General features: G+C 43.5%; 1 protein-coding gene across 1 annotated transcript in view; it reads right to left on the bottom strand.

Annotated features, from left to right (window-relative positions):
* Positions 1 to 1,133: 1,133 nt before the first annotated feature.
* The window catches only part of fstl5 (follistatin-like 5), a gene marked incomplete at both ends in the record, with an annotated part of 71,035 nt that continues 51,079 nt past the window's right edge, over positions 1,134 to 21,089 (bottom strand). Inside the window, 7 exons of the mRNA XM_084459551.1 lie at positions 1,134 to 1,836; positions 4,647 to 4,771; positions 5,806 to 5,913; positions 7,810 to 7,959; positions 10,265 to 10,383; positions 10,612 to 10,638; positions 20,469 to 20,603. Of these exons, the coding sequence (XP_084315677.1) occupies positions 1,134 to 1,836; positions 4,647 to 4,771; positions 5,806 to 5,913; positions 7,810 to 7,959; positions 10,265 to 10,383; positions 10,612 to 10,638; positions 20,469 to 20,603 (1,367 nt within the window). The remainder of the gene's footprint in view (positions 1,837 to 4,646; positions 4,772 to 5,805; positions 5,914 to 7,809; positions 7,960 to 10,264; positions 10,384 to 10,611; positions 10,639 to 20,468; positions 20,604 to 21,089) is intronic.

The following is a 21,089-nucleotide window of genomic DNA, read 5'->3' as shown; positions in this document are numbered from 1 at the left end:
CCTCAGGTACTATGTGAGGTGTGCCATTTGCTTCCTACAGTAGATATTAGGTGTAATTGAATCATTCAACTACTGTATGCTGCAGCTTATACTGTAGCATTTGAAATGAATAGCGGTGACAGTTGAAGCTCATAGATCAAGGTATCTCTACTCACACGACATGCCCCCTCTTCCTCGATTTCCTTCTACACTACCACTGCTTAAACTCACGTTCCAATAAGAGAATCAACCATTACTTCACACCAAACATCCATTTCCAACAGATTGTCGGAAATTACTGTCAATATGCGTGGTTTCTACAGTACATTCTACCATAAATAGGCCATTTTAAGGGCGGGGAGATGGGTTTTTCTAAACACACTGACCTATTGACTTAAAGCTGTGGGAGATTTAAATAATTTTATTTTACAATATTCTGAAAACGTTATTATCGACTGATCGTTGGACAAAGAATCGCCTTCAAAATGAAATTTCATGATCATAGATTAGAGTGAGCAATCATAAAAGACAACTCCGTCTTTCAATCTTAACTTCAATAAGGACAAGATCTCAGCGATGGCTCTTTTAATTAGCCTGAGATGGCTCCACTTCAATTTGAGATAAAGAAATTAAAAAAACATGGATTCTTTTGGGAGCACCTCTCGCCATGAACGAGGGTCAAAGGGCAAAGTATAAGTCGCAGATGCAATGGAATTAATCACTCTAATTGATCTTATGGAGCGTTTTCCTTCAAGGCATCGGAAGGGGTATGATGTAACAAACAGGTCCAAACAACCCCTCCCCCCTCTGTTGATTGCAACATAATTTGTGATCCACATTGAGTTAGCAAGAGTATTGAACTTTAAACTGGTAATATGCAGCATACTTTTTGAAATTTCAACATTACTTTTGAAGATATTGGGGAGCAACTTGATGTTCGACTAAGAGTGGAACCACCCAGTTGAAAAACAGATTTATACTTTGCTTTCCAACAAGTCACTCCCTACATGTTTGGATGAAGGTCCCGTGTCCACTGCCATTTTCAAATGGTCAATTTTGGTTTAAGGATTGCTTACTTTTGATTATTACACCACATACACCACACATCTGCAACCGTACCTTAAAATAAACACAAGGTGGTTCATGGTCTGCATCTATGACTCGCCCACCCACACCACTACGTTGCCTTTCACCACATCGATGATCTCACAGTTGAGCTTGTTCAGACGTCCGTCCACGATGAACAGAGATTCCCTCGAGGGGGTCATCAGGTACTGTCCGAACAGCCCGCTACCCACCATCACCCTGTTCCTGGAGCTCCAGGGCCACTCGAAGGACTTGATCGCTTCTTTAAGGCTCTTGATCATCTTCACGTTCCCGGTGCTCAGCTCCACAAAGAGAACGTCCGTCTGGCGGCCGGAGCTGCCGAAGACGTTGTACTGGTGGACCTCGGTGAAGGAGGGCTGGAACGCCAGGTCGGACAGGTGCAGGTTGGTGTGGATGTCGAACGGCTCCCGGATCTCTCCTCGCTCGGTGATCGACTGGATCCTCAGCAGGCCGTCGCGGTCGTCCACGGTGACGAGGTGGTGGCCATCCGGCGACACGTAGGGCGTGCCGGTGACGTCCCCGTTCTGCCCGATCACGGCGTCCGTCACGCCGTCTACAATGAGCTGGGGTTGGCTGGCGCCTGTGGAGTCGGGCCTGCAGTTGATGAAGTAGTACCCGCCGAGGTGAGTGTAGGCCAGAGACTTGGGGATGCAGTTATACGCCCTCAGGCTGATGTTCTTCACATATGACGTGGTCTCAAGATCGATTTTGTGGAGCATGGGTTCGTTTTTGTGGAGGATAATCCCAAACCTAGAAAAAAAAAAAAAATGGAAATGTGGATTAATCACTATTTATAGACACATTCTTAAGTAGCAGTAGTACCGGTATCTGAAATCCCTGAGGTGAATGATCATTGTGGCCAATTTGCGCAAACTTCCTTCACACTTGGTGGTGCGATATGAAGGATACATTAATTAATTAATTAAGTCAATAAATAATTGATTAAATAATTATGGCAGTGTAGCGCACCTAGCCACCGTACCACCCCATGAGCAATTTGGGGTTCAGTGTCTTACTCAAGGACCCCTCGGCACACTGCCTTCCAATCCCCAGCCGGCCGCTCTACCTCCCAAGCTATGTGCCATCTTCCCCCTCCCCCTGCCGCCTCCCCAAACCTCCCCCAAGACTACAGTTGCATTTGTCATGGAGCGGTAGGTAGCCTTGTGGTTAGAGCGGTACATAGCCCAACTGGTTTGAGACCACATTTGCCACATTTGGAGCCTTACTCATACAGTACTACTTATCTCAATGGTGACAGGGGTTTCAATTTGAAACCTCCTTTCCATTTGTGCACCCTGAAGAGACTTTGATTTGACAGTGGCTGAGTCTCTATTAGCTGTAATATCCCAACTCCTTGAGAGAAAGGACTTAAGATGGGCTTTAACAGAAAAGGGGTGGATACAGTCCAGTCATTTCAGCCGCCATTTTCTTATCATCCCAGCTGAGCGATCACAGTGTGGAGAGCTCAAATCATGTCCTGCCTACATTCCCTAATAGATTTCAATGAGAACATGAATCATTGAAGATGCTCCCTAAGACATTCAAAATCCGAAGTGACTGATAATGACACATTAAAATTCACTATTTAAAGGCTGGAGGGGGAGAGAAGAATCTCAGAGGGGGTGAAAAGCCTCAATTAAATCTGAATGCCCCCTGATCAATCTTGACATCCATCTTCCTTTATGCAATTTAAACACTCCGCTGTCTGTTCATGCGGACAGAAAATGGCTCTTTGAGGGCAGTGGAGAACATTATCAGCCCTGTGAAGTAAAGCATTGATCCACAGATTGTACTGTTCATTGGGTCTGGATCTGGTCATGAAAGGAAAAATGTACACGTACACTGACTGCATGGTGCTGTATTGAGTTATAATGAGACAGTTGGTGGGACTGGGTCTGTTGGCACTGGCCTTTCTCTTTGAGAAACACTGTGAATCTTTTGTATAACTGCAAAGTGCCTGTTGAAAATGCACCTGCGTGTGGTAATTCTGTACGTTTCCTTTACTTTATCAGTGAGAACCTACCTAGCCAAAAAATAAGGCCACACCGAACTTCCAGACAAACTAAGTAATGGATTCAACTATAGTTGGATTTAAAAAGGATGATATAAACTCTCAAATTACCCCCGACAGAATGTCCTCATATTTTATTTGCTTTGTGGAGTTTAAGTGAGTTTGTAATTCTCATCTTCACTTTTCTAGGGAGCTTTTCACAGACTTTGTGTCTTGCTTTCCTCCACTACATTTGTCAATTACACTTAGTTTGCGACTGAGAAACAAGGCATCTTCTTTTTTCTGTTTATAAATATGTCCATGACAATGACAAACCACACTGAAAAGAGATGGAATATACATGTACACAACCAGCGTTAATTTATATTGGATGTTTTCAAGGGACATGCTTTGCAAAATGGGCCTCATAGGCCTACACAATGCCTTATGCCTGGCACAGACCAACGTCCCAATTCCATGTTGGTTTGCCTGGAAAATCTAAAATTACCTTTCATTCATTTATTGTGATTTTAATCCCTACACAGATCACTCCAGGCGAGGTAGAGAGACTATGCGTTGGTTTAGGGGCGTGGTTATGAACACCCACAATGGATCAAGATTGTCTGAGGGATTTATTGAAGATGATGATCTATCAGTGGTCATCCTTTAGATTGCCTGGGGATTATGTCTATAGAAGTGACTTCACTTCCTGTGTTGAATCACTGTATTTTCTTTGAATCAAGCAGCAAGTAGTACGATCAAATGTATCAAATTGGGTCATAATATGAATTGGTATTTTCTTGTGTAGTATGAAGACTGCAATGTAAATACAGTCACAGGAAATCTCCAGAGTCCACTTAGAGCAAACTTTACAGTAATAGCCTGCAGACAGATAAGTGGATTTGCAATAAATAAAATAAAAATCCTTTTAATCTGGCTAGGAGGAGTCATTACTTCTTATTAGCATAGTGTTACGAAAATCACTCCAACGCTAGGGAATACAAGGATTAAGATGTCTGACTCAATAAAACCGAATAGAATATCTTTAAAAAAAAGTTTCCAATTACTTCTACATCTAAAAGGGCGGTGATGTTGGATGTTGCTGAAGAACTCATTTCCATACCAGGTTCCAGGAACCTTTGGGCCAGGTCTTGGTGGACCTCATTAGAGCTGTGCTAGTAAAAACACTCTCCGGGAAGCCATTAACATCCTTAAATCCTCTTGGTCTCTCTGAGGAACCAGCTGAAAATTCGGTGAGGAGCCCGCCGGCTGGATCTGAGTTAACCCCATGTGTGTCTGGCCTGTGAGTGCAGGTCAAAGGTCGCAGGGGAAAATTGATCTGTTCTGCGTTTGTCTCCACTTTGTTGCTGACGAACCAGGGTTGAGTGTACGATTCACACACTGCTTTGGGAGGGGGCTAGCCTTCGGGCAAGGGGGGGGGGGGGCAATGCTCTCAAGTTAAACATCTGTCTATACACTCACTCCCATAAATAGATTCACCCTTTCTTTCACTCTCACAAACACACACACACACACACACACACACACACACACAATCACACTGACGTACCTGATGTGATTAATGATGAGACTGGCCGCGGGAATGAAGAAATCATCCACCCTATCAAGGCTTCTGCCGACAGGCTGCAAGTGGACGGTGTGATGGGAAAGACTCCCGCTGGCCTGATTGATCACCTATCGCACAACAAGAAAGGGAGGGGGTGTTTAACATGATACACATGAATTATTCATCATGTTTACCTGGATTGGTCCTGACACAAACCCTGGGTGTGAGAGGTGTGTGTGTGTGTGTGTGTACTGTATATAAATATATGCATATATAAAAATGTCTCCATGTCCATTTTTATTTATTCTTCAATTTTCGTTATCTCAGAGCTAATCAAATATTTCTCTGCTGTTTTGAACCAGTAGTAGAATGAGATCAAGAGAACATTCATTGAGAATTTGTTCCCACTTTTGTATGAAGTCTTTCTTTGTCATCTAGGATGGGGTTTTGTTCAGACGAAGTCCCTTGGGAATCCTGGGTAATTGAATGCCAGAGCAGCCTGTTTTCTTTCTTTTTGGCATCTTCTTTGGCATTTTTTTTTATTAAATAAAACATTCTATCTATTATTCTCACAGAATTAAAGAAAGCATACTTCATGTAGGCTAAACATGCTGTTTCAGTATACTTTTCAATTATATGTCTCACGATTTTGTTATTTTCATTCTTTAAAAGTCACCAGAATACAGGAAACTAGGTCTCTGAGGACGCCGACCCCCGCTTTGGTATAGAAACCCTCCAATTCCTGTCAATTCCACAGGAACTGTATATATATATATATGTATACAATGTATATATATATAATGTATCTATTATTTATGAATGTATTTATTTACTTATTTATTCTATATATGATTTGGTACATATATGTGTGCTGGATAGCCTAATTACTGTATGCCACAGTGCACTTAAGAACCTGGCGCCGCCTAACAACCCAGCAGTAGTTCTGCCTAATTTCCTCCATCCAGCTACTTACAGAGAAGCCAGCAAATGAACCAGTTGTTCCACCTGCTACTCTGCCTCCTGGGGTGTTTATGATGATGTCTTTGAAATCTTGAACTCAAAAGATCAGTGACAGGTTGAGAGAGTACACTTCCATTTACTCCTCCCTAAAGCAACCTGCCAATTATTCAAAGAACACAGACTGGCATTTCAATGACGGTACCTGAAGAGTGGGGAAGTTCTTCTCTGCGTTGCCCCAGCTCAGCACCCACATCTGGTCGTGGGACTTGTCATAGTAGAGCTTCACAGGGTAGGGGTCTGTGGTGACCGTCTGGAAAGGCAGACAAAAGAAAAACAGACCTTAACCCTTTTAACCATGAAAATAAAGTGACATTTTGAATATTAATTGGATTTTCCCTATAATACTAGAAAGCGCAATTTCTCAGCTTTCAGCAAGTGTTGGAGTGAGGAATTTTTTAGATTTGTTAGATATTTTTTGTTATATTATTATTTGTTAGATATTTTCTTTCTTCTTCCCCCAAGCCAGCTGGCACTTGAACAACTCTAGCTCCACCCCCTGTGTTATTTATTTTTATACTGTATGTGTAGATGTGTAATTGATTGTGTAATTTGTAATTTGTGTATGAGTAACGTATTTGTAATTGAGCACATCACAGAGCTGGCATTAACATGTCACTGTGATTGTGCACTGTATGTGTGACAAGTACATATCTGAATCAGATGAATACCACATAACCAACTTCAATTCAGTAACGTGTTGATGAGATCCGTTAGGATTACCAGCATGGCACATAAACATAAACGTTTTTTGCTTGCTCCCTAATGCATTGGATTTGGCAGGAAGGATTTTTTCCCTTTTAACAAAATAAAGAGGAGGCCAGGTTTTTAATGTTTGAAATGTTCATGTGTTGAGCCGCATGATGACATGGTGACAGCAACATTGGCTTCACCACACTAGAGTAATTGCTTTTAACACGCATCCATGCTTTGACACCTGGCTACGAGATCCCAGTCAGTTAGTGAACACATAAGATGAGAAAAAAGGTCCCTGGGTTTTATACCTAGTCTAGCAAAAGCAATCATCTTCAGTCTGGGAAAATTAAGAGCAGTCACGAAAACAAGCAAAAAGTAGCATGAAGCACTGTAGCAGTCTCCTTTTCCTTCAATGCTAGGCTTTGTCTACTGTGAAATCAACATGGTTGTATTTCCTCTGTGGTTTCAAAACTCTATGGTATCACTGGGAAGAAAGACAACCCTTGAAAGGATAAGTCATGAGAGAGAGGATGAGTGTTCGTTGAATCATAGCCAATCTCGCTCTCTAAATAAAAATGATTACCTTAGTAGAACATCCTCGATCAAAGTAAAGAGAGTAGGTAAACAAACTGAGCTACCCAGATCGCTCCTTGTTCTTCCCCTCCCAGATCGGAGCGAGGATCAGGTGGCTAATTAGCCACTGCTAATCTACAGTAATGAAGCCGAACCTCCAGGTGACCATAATAATGAGCATGTGACAGTCGCCAGCGCAACAATATGGACCCTGGGGAGCGTTCCGAGCTGGAATCAGGCGCACACACACACACACACACACACACACACACACATACACACACACACACACACACACATCCCCAACCCTCTCAGGAATCCTTGCTGTTCAGGACTAACAGACCTTTTTAACATGGCACATTCACAGCCTACTGTAGAGCACTCTATTTAAAACACCCGTACTACCTGGAACACTGCGGCCATTTTCCATCATTGCACACTTTTTTTCTCCTCTGTGGAGGTTACCTAAGGTTTAGCTTTGCTGAGCAACATCTTGGGCAGAAATAGACTGTACTGTACATGGGAATTCACTGACCGATCGTGCAAAATATTGACTGCACGAAAACGACTTTGCACATCCAGAAAATGTCTTATTCGGAGAACACTTTATTTTATTCTAGGTCTTAATCTACACACCAAGTCCTGTTTCTATTGATACCACAATGAAATATGTGTTGTGTTGTACTTCACAACTGATCCATTAATTACTGTATGCTGAGGGTTGGAGAAACACCCTTGTTTTCATATATTTTCCATGGGTTAGAAAAGTTTTGAACAAATGCAGAAATATTACATTGGCTTTTATTTTTAGTTGGGTTTGCCTAGATGTTTTTTCATTCTCCACAGGTGGTTTTGATTACCCAATGTAAGACAAAATTACCTGGATAGCCTTCTGAGACTGGATGTCAACTATGAGCACCCTGTCCAAGGTTGGCTGTGTGACATAAATAAACTTGTCCTTTACGTTGACCGCTGATGACCACACACACCTCTGGTCTGCCTCCTCCACCGACTTAGGGCACACCTCCTCCTGAAAATACACACACACACACACACACACACACACACACACACACACACACACACACACACACACACAAACACACATATAGCATTAATCTTACTATATGTACTGTACTGTATGTAACACAACACTGAAACATTTCACATTATAAAAACAGTGATCTCTATCTCCATAGTTTCTGGGGTGTTTACAACCTGCTGCCTTATCGGCCATCTTGGATGTCAGCCTTCCTTATCACAGCCACTTGAATATATGTTGCTCAGTTATATCCTGCTCAATCTGGCCTCTCCCGTGCGTAATCCACAATTACACCCTTGTAAAACCCCACATCCCTGGCTTCAAGGCGGCAGCTATCGTTAACCAGAACACGTGTAGGCTGAGGCGCATCTCCATCCCCGCTCCATCTCCGTGTCCCTGCCCCCTGGCCCCGCCCACTCAGCACAGGCGTCTACCCGGGAGGGGGGCATGGTGGGAGGACTGGGGGGCTCTCCTAATGGACCCGGGTGTCGGGGCATAGCAGGATGAACTCCTGTCTTACAAGGTCACTTCCGATGTCACAGAGGGGGAGAGGGGGGAGGGGGCTCGCGCCTGACAGCTGTCGTAACTCGCTGCAGGCCGCTTTCTCCCCCGGTAAAGAGGCGAGAACGCCGCTGTCTGCCGTCCAATGGAGAGTGTGAATGGAGGTGGATGTACCCCCCTGGTGCATGAATGTGTGTGTGTGTGTGTGTGTGTGTTTTGTGTGTGGGTGTGTGATAGGTGGTTAAAAGTCAGGTGCAGAATAGATGGCTTTTAAGAGAGAGCAAGAATGGTGTTTAGGAATAATGGGTTTGGCCTCGCCTCATACCTTTCCATTATCTTGATCTCTGTACTGAACCACTACAGCAGCCCACTGCTGTGATATAACACTGCTAAAAGCATGGGTATAGCAATGGATAGAGCAATGTGAATTGTTTTGTGTAGATGACAAAGCAAAATATGGTGTATATTGTAGATACAGTTTGATTTGATTTATCTTAGTATCTAATTTATCCAAGTATCATTATCTATGTTTAATGAAAATCAGACGGATATTAATTTTGATAGGATCTGAACAGATGTGAATACATTCAAGTGGAGATATGTAGTAAGATTTTCAAATTTTGCCTCTTTATTAAAGCAGAAGCCAAACGCTGCAGTACTTCGTTAAAGACCAAAAACCCTTGAAAGAATGCGGCCACCATCTTAAACTTTGTTCTTTGTCAAAATAGAGCTTTAAGAATTTGAGACTTTTTTGTCAACTTTTTTGCCATTCAAATATTGAATTATTTTCATGCAGTGTACAGTACAAAGAACTTTATCTGCAAAACTAGTACCTTTGTCATGGTAACAACAATAATGTCCGACAAGAGCAGGGTTAGGGTGAGGGTTAGGGTAACTATGGAAACCCTTAAACTAAAATCACAAACTTGCATTTGTAGAGCCTCTTCAGCCTGTAAGATTACCGTAGTTAAGCTTCTCTATATCATACTTAAGAATAATGAATTGTTGCGTTGTTACCGTAAACAATCGATCGATTCTCGTCTGCACTGTTAGGCCTACGACGGACGTGATCATCATGCTCATAACCGGCTAAGCTCTGGACTAATGTACTCTCACACCAGACTCCCCCTAGACAGTGCTTGTGTGGCCGCCATAGAGTTCAATGTGATTGATATCCTAATATAAACACGACTCTCGGAGGATCGTTGTGCATTCACAGCAGTGCTTGGCGCCCAATCAACACAGGGCCTATTATGAAAGGGAGTAAAGGACGACAGCATCCATTTGAGAACATGTGTAAATCTAACTGACATCCATCAGGGATCTGCTTTGAATAACAGGATGGATCAAAAGGGAGGTTAAGGGGAGGGAGAATAGTTTATGTGTTAAGTGCTAGTTTGATGAGGATCGAAAAGGTCTTTGGGAAGATGCAAGCCCTCTAACAGAGCACAATCTTTCTGTTCATCAAATACCAAGGGAACAGTAGCAATGGCAGAGGCTATATCTGTTAGGACATGTAATTGCTTGTAGACGATACAGTATTCGTCTGAAAATGCAGCAGATTGTACATTCCAATGCTGTGAACTAAAGAGCTAAAGAGAACTAAAGAGTCTGATATGCAGGTTCGGAAGAGAAATTAATAATAAATATAGTGATATGAAATGCTACAGTCTGAATCCAGTACTGCAGGTGGTCCTTAAGATATACACACATGCTGTTTGATTGACAGCTAAAGCTAACAGGAAGGAGTCAGTTCTACTGTATAAGCCATGTCTGTTGTGTTGCTTCTCACCTGACTTCCCAATAGCTTCTCACTTGGCTTTATGTGTCTCTGGATCTCACATGCGACTGGCTGGATGACTTTAATCCCGTCCTCATAAAACACGTAGAACATATTGCCAATTCCTAGGCCTGTGATAGAAAAACAATCTTGTAAGATTTAGAAATAGACTTATAAATTAACGAAATGAACCATGGTGCTGGAATCACATTGCAGATTAATGACTGCCAGCTATATTAATAGCAATGAAAACATTGCAATCAATAAAACATTGTTGAAATCATACATAAATATGACTTTGTTATACTGTATATTGACATCATACAAAATACAGAACAAATACAGAATACAAAACCTACCTTCCTCTCTCCACAGTATGTTTGCCACTAAAGTGAAGGGGAAAAAAAAGAAGGAGTGAAAATTAAAACCCTTTGACACCGCATGCAACAAACAATCAATAGTTCTTTCAAAATAATTACCAACCCTGGTGAACCAGTGATCCCAGCCAGGTGGTAATCAACGGTAATTACACGACTGTGGAAATGCTTCAGTTCTTTTTTTGATTCCTTTCATCCATCTTTCAGTCAGTCGCGTAGCTGTGGGTGGGCCCGGGTGGGCCTGGGCCCACCCACATGCACGTCTGGCCCACCCACAGCCAATCAGCGCGTCACAGCGATTTTGACTTTCCTGACTGCTCCCGCGCTCCTTCTCAGCCAGTAGGCTACTCATCCGGAAAATAAAAGGTGAATTACATGATCAGCCGGATACATATTATGCTATTCTTGCAGATGAATGTAAAGACCTCTCCAGAGAACTGGTGGCTGTCTGTGTTCGATACGCGGTGGAGTTCCAGGTCTGGTTCAGTCAATAAGGTTTTGAGTCTTTTTGATGCAATATTAGAAACGCTTGCCGAATTTTCTGAGAGCACTGGTCAGACGAAAATCGAGGCTGACTCTCTCTTACAACAAATCCAGAACAAGAAATTTGTATTTCTTCTTGTAACATTTAATATGTTGTTTGAAATGAGTGACTTCGCCACCAAGGGCCTGCAATCCGCCACTTTATCTATAACAGATTGCATACATCTAATCGAGGGACTTAAGGAGAGCTTCACTGCATGCAGGGATAATTCCAAAAATGACTTGGACAAAGTAATGAAACTGACGGATGATTTGCTGTTGAAATATGACATTATGAACTGGGACGTCACTGCCTCCCGAAAGAGGAAGATGCCAGCCAGGTTGGGTGACTCTCATGTGGAATCGACAATGGGCAAAGCGACCGCTGTGAGGGACAACTCTGATTTGAGAAGATTATATAATGACATCTTGGACAGGCAGATAATGGAGCTAGACACTCGTTTCCAAGCAGACTCATATGGGCTGATGAAAGCCGCAGCGGCCTGCATGCCCAGTTCCGAGACATTTGGCGAGTTGGCAGCAATACAGTCACCCAGTGCCCACTTTGGAATAACAGTGGAGGCTGCAGAACACACTGTTTTTGTACAGCAGCTAAAGAGAAAGGAGAAAGATGGCAGGCTCTTTCCATCACTCATGGAAGTTGTCGACACCTGCCCAAGTGACATATTTCCAAATATGAATTGTCTGCTGAGGGCACTTATATCTACCGATGACCAGTTGCTCTGTGGATAGACTATTTTCTACAGTCAATCGAATCAAGACAGACAACAGAGCATCGACGGTGACTGGCCGTCTGAATAGTTTATCGCTCCTGTCATTTGAAAGGGAACTGGCAGAGTCTTTGCAGCATGACGAGATCATCTCAGTGTTCAATACCAAGCCCCGTCGTCTCCTGCTGTGATCATCAAAAAGGTAGGCTAATTCACATTTCACTAATTTGTAATTGTAATGAAGCCTAGCTATTTGGTGCGTCAATATAATATAAGTGTTTATATTTTTTACTTTTTATTTGGGTGTTATTTGGATTTGACACACAGCTGTTGTCTGCTCGATCATGCCTTTAGATTACAAGTGCTCTGGCCGCCGTTCCAGTCATGTGGATGTCAAGGATAAACCTGAGGCCGCCGAGACTGTGTAGGCTATTCTGTGGCCGCCGAGCCAGTCATGTGGATGTCAGTTTTAAACACATTCTGAGGCCGCCGTGCCGATGTTTTTGTTTTCACTGCTAGCTTATGCTTATGATTAATTAGTGCATTAAAAAAAAATAATAATAATGAATGAAGTTTCAGCTCAGACCCCACGCTTTAATGAGTCTCCCCCTGGCCCACCTACATTTCTCCAGGCCCACCCACACAATAATTCCTGGCTACGCCACTGCTTTCAGTGTGTATGTGAGTGGTGCAGAAGCCCATGATCAGGAAAGGCAGGTACATACTCAAATAAAAATCCAAACATCAGGTTATCATCCCTCGATACGAGCTTTACGGATCAGCAGTAGCCAGAGGTATTAGACTACTCATGAAGGGTCTGTCGACATTTCAAGCACTGATGATTATCACCGGTCATTAACCAAGATTATTTTGCTCTCTCATTGAAAGTGTTACCAGTTTTGGCTCATGAAGCCACCTTCATTTCATACTGAATTCACTTAGAGACAACTAATTGATATCGGATTTAATCTGTAAGCCACAAAGCAGCCCGGGACCTTAAGGCATAACGTGACCTACACACAACCGCCTAGTCAGCCCCTCAAATCCACCCACAGTGGAGATATATGCCTATTAAAAGCATGTGCTCATTTACCACTTACAAATGAACCACAGCGCAGCCTGTTAAGAGTGAAAAAACTCGTCCACCTGCTGACTCAGAGAGAACCAGAGGGGACACTTTGCGTTCTCTCTCGAAGCGAACAGATCCACCTCGGCTGTTGTGAACCAAGTCTGCCCTGACATTCAGGCACTATGTGCCACGCCCTCAGAGACCGGAGGTTGACATGGAAGTGGACGTCTTTTAGATCTACGCTGGTGCAAAAGTCGCCGGGAAGAAACGCTTCCAGCATCTGTCGCACCGCAAGCATGTGGAACTTCCAATTTTGCCACCAACATACCTTGAAAAGGTGGAGGTCCAAAATTGACGCCTCCCGTCTTCTTTGGTACGAGGAAGTAGCGGGAATAATATCCCTTGTTCCTCTGTTCCAACGGAACCACAGTCAACGCTCCCTTCGATACAAGCTCTGCAATCTCTGCTGACAGAGCTGCGTCTTGATCGGGACACGGCATCATCGTCTCCGTAACGCCTGTGAAAGGCGGGGGAGAACAGTGAAACTGAATGGAGTAACCTTCCGTCAGATCACGCTGGAATCAACTGTCCAGGAGGCCCTTCTGTTGCCAGACTGTGAAGCGATCCGAGAGAGGCCGCGCCAGAGACCGTGGCATTAGGGTCGAGGAATCTGCCATAATCCATTTTGGCCCTGACCGCCACCCGACAGCGCGGAAACTCCGGTGTCTCGGTTCAAGGGGGTCTGCTTTTGAAAGGGACATGAAAAATCACCATAGGATTTTTCATGCTGCGCCTCTGTGCAAGAGTGAATGGCAATCCTGTCGGAAAGCACTTTATTCATAGAAGGAGCAAGTGAGTCGGCTGCGTCCGCATTATAGACAACCTGTCGTCGATTTGCCCATTCAGACAAAACAGCTGTGTCTTGTAACACAGGGAATCTTGTCACGCCTCATTTTCATATCCACCCGAAACCAGCAAAGCATTTGTTCTGTAACTGCTGGTACAGGCGATACACAATAAGACCCAGACAAAGCAAGTTTTTCTTTTCTGCCAAAGACATGCAGAACAGCTGCGTGTGAGCTAGCCTGCTCATGCGCGCTGTTCTCATCCACAACATTTCTTGGCAACCTTGTCATCTCATTTGCATATCCAGCTGTGTTTAACACGGCATTCGCTGCTGTGAAACACAATGATACGCGAGGTCCAGACAGTGCATGATTTTCCGCGTCCCCAAAATATATTGGAAACGAAGGCCCAGGCCAGAGGGACCTTATGTAGAACTGTCAATTCTGTGCTTAGCCTACTACAGTGAAGAGGCCGAACATGTAAAACACATTCGAGAGGGGATCCTTTTAGTACTTATTTCTGCTTTCTTCACCTGTTATAATGACAACAATGCCTAGCTAGCTAGCTTTCACTGTCAAAGCACGGTTTTCCCAAGCGTAATGGCTCAGACACACGCAGCCCAGCTCTGGAGCGTATTTCTACTGGCTGGCTTGACTTGGGTGCAGTAAATATACGTATATACGCTTGAGCAGCACTTTGTGAAAAGAAGGGTGGTTCCAGAGCAGTATTTTTGGTTACATTTAGACAAAATGTAAATTAATAAAAAATTCCTTCACTGCCTGCTCGGGTGCAGATACCCTTACAAAATGCTGTCAGGCCAATTGTCTGAGGGAAATGCAGACAGACGAAATTTAAATAAAAATTGAGATGAAAATTGAGGACTTCCATCCAGAAGCTTTATGCAAATAACAGTCCTATCGCTTCGTTTGAACTATCCTAGCTTTACCTGTCTAAGTGTGACCTCTTGTTCGTCTGTCCCACGCTCTCTCTGTTTCCATTCTATCTTCCATTTACAGGCTATCTGCAAACCAATCTCACCCCAATTCACATCAGATTCTAATCTCCCCCTCCTGCTCATTCTCTTGCCCCTTCTGGACAGAGCCAGTGCAAGGAGAAGAGAGAGAGAAAAGAAAAGAAAGAAAAGAGAGAGAGAAACCGCAACACCACAAAGCTGCGAGTCAGACTTAATCTTTCAAAAGTGCTATCAAGTTATTTCTGTGCATTCATGCATAACGTACACCTCAGCTTATTAAAAAGTTACACATGAGGATTTCTCTAGATGAGAGATTAGTCAATAAGAAATGGAAAAATCTGACAACCAAGGTACTTTTCCCTGTTTCGTGGCCCATAGAGTGCCAGTTAAGAGTTTCAAGATGAGATCTTTTCTAATAACAGAGTGTATTGATGCTATTCATCAACTGGCAAAAAGAAAACATACTAGTGGCCCATACATCAAATTCATCATCCATATTGCAAAAGAGCGATGTGCCACTTTTACTGTTCACTCTGGCCTGAATAATTGTGTTTAGAACGGAACACCGTCGGCAGCCCAAGATTCACCAGTCAGCCTCTGTCCTACTCTACCTCCCCCTCAGCAAGGTTAGACCAACTCAATCTGTTTACAAGGGCACACCGCTGCAGCATTTGGCCAAACTGCCTGTGGTTACTAATGCGCTGACATCATCGGAATTGTGACTGCACAACAGGTGAAGGCAGCCTCGCTTCCAATTAGGTCACAGCCAATGCAAATGAAAAAAAAAAATCATTGTGACAACTGCCTTGGGTGTCTTTTCTCTTTATTCTTCAACATACCATTGAACTAAGGCAAAGGTCCACTTACTGCTCAGTTCAGTGAACACAGTAACATCCTCTTAGCTTGTGTTCACAGTATCAAGGTTATACTGTAGATGAATGGATGTAAAAGTGAAATGCCCTCACAAAAATGGGCAGGACGAATATGAATCCAGGAAAACGGTCAAGGACATATTTACGCAGTGAGAGGGAGAACTTGTGTTCAGCGGTACAGCATGCATGTTGTTTTCACTGGCTTTTGAGGCCTGATAGCCTACATCCCTTGTCCTGTTTTGTGTCCTGTCCTTTTATTGTTCTGTGATTATGTGCACTTTATTCAGTTTTTTTTGTTTTAGTTTATTTTATATATTGTACAGCACATTGGTGCAACTTCGGTTGATTTTAAACGTGCTTTATAAATAAAGTTGACCTTGACCTTGTGTACCCAGCAGGGTCAGTATGTTGACACTACCTGTGGTTTCACCACCAAACTCTGCGCTGTATCAATATCCACTTACCTCACCTGACCTCACTTTGCAATTCCATGAGATGCTATAACTGGATTACAGTTCACTCACATTTTGTGTGTGTGTGTGTGTGGGGGGGGGGGGGTTGTTGCTTTCCACGGCTTAATCCATCAGATTTGAGAAAGACTGCTGATGATTGACGGTTAATCTGAGCAGATTGGGAGACGCCTAGGCCCTACAGTACTGTAGGTAGGTAGGTAGGTAGATAGGTATGTAGGTAGATAGGTATGTAGGTAGATAGGTATGTAGGTAGATAGGTATGTAGGTAGGTAGGTAGGTAGGTAGGTAGGTAGGTAGATAGGTAGGTAGGTAGGTAGGTAGGTAGGTAGGTAGGTAGGTAGGTAGATGCTTTATTAATCCCCAGGAGGGAATTGCACAATTTCAATTGTAAGGAGTGTTGCTGGAAAGGAGGTCTTCAAATAAGACAGACCGGTTCTATAATTGGAGGTTAGATCCTATTTACAGCTGACTTTCAAAAATCCTTATATATACCCTGTATATAGCAAACAGCATGGGCAGATGGGGCTCATAGCCATGGTAGGCAACCCATCTAGGAGAAGGTCACTCCGAACAAAAACCACAGGTGCTGCTCGCGCCTGGCTCCGCACCGTATACCATCTGGAGATTCGGGCATCTAGTGAGGATCCCTCCTGGACGCCTCCCTAGGGAGGTGTTCCAGGCGTGTCCGGAAAATACTTGAGAGTTTAAGTATGAGTTAAAGTATGAGAAATTGGTGTAGAGAAGTTGAAACATCCATTGAAATCCTCTCCCATATGGAATTACCAATTTGATTTTGCCTCGTCAGTAAGAAAAGGAGAAATGCTGCATGTACAAAAAAAAAAGAAGAAGAAAAAGATAACTTTCCTGACTTTCTGCAAGATGTTGAGCCAACATTGAAAGAGACACTGCTTTCGTGATTCCTGGACTAAATAAAGCCTCACAATTCAACAGAAAGAATTCAAAATGAATATGACGGTTTCTTCAAAGCAGGCTTTTTGGGGCACACAGACACAATACAAAGCCTCCACAAATGCTTTACAGTGCAGCCCATGCAGACAAACAGACAGACAGACAGACAGACAGACAGACAGACAGACAGGCAGACAGACAGGCAGACAGACAGACAGACAGGCAGACAGACAGACAGGCAGGCAGGCAGGCAGGCAGGCAGGCAGGCAGGCAGACAGACAGACAGTACTGCATGTTGGCACAGTGGATTTACTGTTCTAACAGTAACAGTTGTTACCGTTTTGACCTCTTGCTCATCAAGCCATGTCACTAAAATCCATCTCCTGTCTAAGATTAGGCTACCATGTAACTACTCCAACAAAACCAAATCGAAAAAGCTAGTCAGGACTAGCTTCAACTGTTATGCACAAATATCTTAGCTATGAATTACCATATAAAATGACCAGGAAATGGATGATGCGAAGCACGTTTGTTAAAAAGTTTACTATAAATATTATTCCACTGAGTACTTCCTGGAAAGCAACATATGAGAAATGGACCAGCAACTGTGTTACCATAGGCTATTTCAATCTATGTCTGATCTAACTGGTGCGTTCCAGTTGCCTCGGGAACTGGGACTTTCTTAGTTCTCCAGCAAAAATGACAGTTGGAACGACCCCTGAACTGCGTTTTCCGCTGTGGAAACTCTGGGGGGAAATCTACCCCAACCTGAGCTCAAAGTCAAGAGAGTTGCTCCACGCATCAACAATAAGTGAAAGCTGTATTAAGACTGTTTATTAGAACTTCTGTCTTATTTGTGTCTCATTAAATCAATTCTATGTGCAGAATTGCATGCATTGTTATCAACTGGTATTGCTAACAATGTCTAACTTGGCTTTTTTGCCTTTTTTCTGGAATGCGGTGAATTCAGGTGTAATTCAAATTCCTACTGGAATGCAGTATAAATCCATATTCTTGTCAATGAGGGGTCAACAGAGCTGAGAATCAAAAAGAGATTGAGTGTGAATCATTTCCAGTAACAGCTCGAGGTCATTGAGAGGCCACCATAGCCACACATACCAAGTAGACAGACAAGAGCAGCAAAAAAGACAGAGGAAAGGAGAGAAAGTGAAATGCAAGAGTCTCCAGAAATAGCACATCTAAGGTTAACACATGCAATCAGAGTGTTCCAGCTCTGGTTAGCCTGACTATAATAAAGGATATTTCATGATGACTGCCAGAACACATGAACAAACCCTCAACACAGTTTGGGGCTAGCATAGATTCTGTCTTAGAGAACCAGCAACCCCACTAGTCTGCTATAGTATATCACAATGTAGCTGATACCATTCATAATGTATGGCAGTGTAAAAAACAGGCTCCAGACCTTGGGTGAGGATGTTTAATGCAGGAATGAGCATCCTGGGGATGCTGTTGTTGGCTCACCACAGATCTTAAACTGACTCGGAGCAAACCTATAGCCTCAGGGTTAGAGGAGGAGTCACCCTAGGGAGTCGACACACTGGGAGCTTTAGCAAGAGAAAGAGACCGTTGCTGGATAAGCAGCCAGACCGGCCTCGAGCAGGAAAAAAAAGGAACACAGCACATACTGTATGGGGAAATAACCAAACAAGCCAGAATTCGATGGCTAAATGTATTCATAAGAGCTAGAAAACTATTGGTTTGCAATAGCAATAGCAATTTTCTCATATAAGACAGATTAAGCCTGGCATACCCAAAATAAATCCCAATAAATTTTTATTTTTGTGCTTTCGTTTCCTTCAGACTGTTTTTGACCTAACTACGTGATGTATTCTGCCATGTGTGTGTGTGTGTGTGTGTGTGTGTGGGTGAGAGCGCAATACAGTAGTTTTCCTGTGGGGGTGTACTTTCTATGTGCAATGCACAGTTTTGCAGGGCCTGAATTTAGGCTACAGTTGTTTTCCTGTATATTTTGACACAAAATGCCACTGCTCAAGGTCTCTTCTGCTGCCTCTAGAAACCTCCCATGAGGGAATGCTTTGAAAGGACACCAACAACATTTGCACACACTGCACAAGGGAACAGCAGCATTCACGCTTCGCTGGCTCGGGCAGACCTGGTACCAGGAAACCACCAGACGTTGTTTAGAGGGTCTAATATACTTTTGAGTTTGTTGTTTAACCTCGTGTCTCTTCTCCGACCCACAGCTGAGTTGCTCTCCATCCACAATGACTTCCCTTTGAACACTGCCCCAGGGGTTACAGATCCAAAATGGCAGCCAATATCCAACCCCAGAGTCATTTCACCACACAGTATGTGGTTCCAGTTTCAGATTCAGATTGGCAGCTGACTTCTGATCCCAGAGAGCATGATCCTATGATGCGTGACTGGATGTGTGAAGTGTGCCATGGGGACAATGTGTAAACCCACTGAATCTGTATAAAACGTGTCTGTGTGTGTGTGTGTGTGTGTGTGTGCATGCGTGCGTGCATGTGTGTGTTTGTGTGTGGTCACGGGGACTTGTGACTTGAGTCCGGAGTTGCTGTGTGTGCTCTTCCTAAGACACCATTAAGAAAGCAACAAACTAATGACAATATACCGGCTGGCTGGCATTTCCAAAGGCCATGGATAATGACAGAGTGAGAATTTGCACATACAGAGTGTGAGCAGGGAACTGATCCGGTAGTGAAAAAAAAATATCTGAGAAATCTTATTTCACAGGTGTTTTTATCATTCGCGATCACAGCTGGATCACCAATCAGAAGCTCACAGCTGGAAAACCGATGTGAAACTCCATAAATATGAGAGGAATCGTAGAGAAGCAGCTTTGATTTTCCAAAATTCTGATTAGGAGTATACTAGCAGCACTAGAGGCATCTCATGGCCTATACTAATAATGATGGTCTACACAGCCAAAGCAACAGATAAGAAGGAATATGGTATTGTGAGTATCATTATTATCATACCATTATTTCACGGGACGTCGAATGGGAACTAAAGACCAGCTCCCTCGCAAAGAAGGCTCATCAGAGAATATACTTCCTGTGGCAGCTGAAGAAATCTGGACTACTGTACCAAAGAAAATGATGGTACTCTTCTACCCCACCCCTCCAACATTGAGTCCATCCTCACCTCGTCCATCACCATCTGGTATTCTGCCGCTAAAGCCAACAGGGACAAACTGTCCCTGCACCCTGTCCAACGTTGTCTCCATGTTATGCACCACGACCAAAATCAAATTCCTAGTATGTTGAAAAACTGCACGGCGATAAACAAATTCTGATTCTGATTTCCCTGGCTGCAGTTCTATTATTACATTGGAGGTTATAAACTATTAACAAGTCAGGGGATGAATTATTGAAAGCTTAAGCTGCATGGCTCCATTACCCCCAGAAAGGGACACATATCATAAGTTATACATACGGGTCTTGCGGGCGGAGTCTTCCACAAACAGCGAAGAGATGTCTTCATCCACTCCTGCCTCGTTTTTGGCAATGCAGCTGTATGCGCCCGTGTCCTCGAAGTGCACGTTGCTGATGTGTACCTCGCTTCCATTAGCTGGATGGAACAGAACACACGCACACATGCATACACACACGCGCATGTACACACACACACACACGCATACACACACACACACAGTAAGTTTTCATGGCAGGCAAAGATGAAAAAAAGGCCACATTTATACCCTTCTCAGTGGCGCTTGGCAATTTTGTTCAAAGCCATCCTGTTGCGTGACTGCGTCTAATAGGATAGGATAGGGGGAGTGAGAGGTCTTAACTAGATTGGGGAGAATTCAAAATAGAAGAGTTTCTAAGTTGTTGCATGCAGCAGGAGTTCTTGTGCATTATGCTTATCTGGCTGGACTCCGTGGGATGTCCATTCAGCTAGGGGAAGGACTTAAGTGTGGCACCCCACGGAATCTACTCATGGGCTGTATTCCAAACCGTAGTGCTTATGCCTGTGTCCTACACCCTACGAAGTCGCTTGCCTTCGTTGTGAGAACTCTGAAGGGCATAAGGAGTAGGGTTTCAAAGTAACGCT

The sequence above is a fragment of the Borostomias antarcticus genome (assembly GCF_949987555.1).
Source record: "Borostomias antarcticus genome assembly, chromosome: 28".
Lineage (NCBI taxonomy): Eukaryota > Metazoa > Chordata > Actinopteri > Stomiiformes > Stomiidae > Borostomias > Borostomias antarcticus.
The sequence above is the reverse complement of the archived record's forward strand: the minus strand, read 5'-3'. Positions and strand labels throughout refer to the sequence as shown.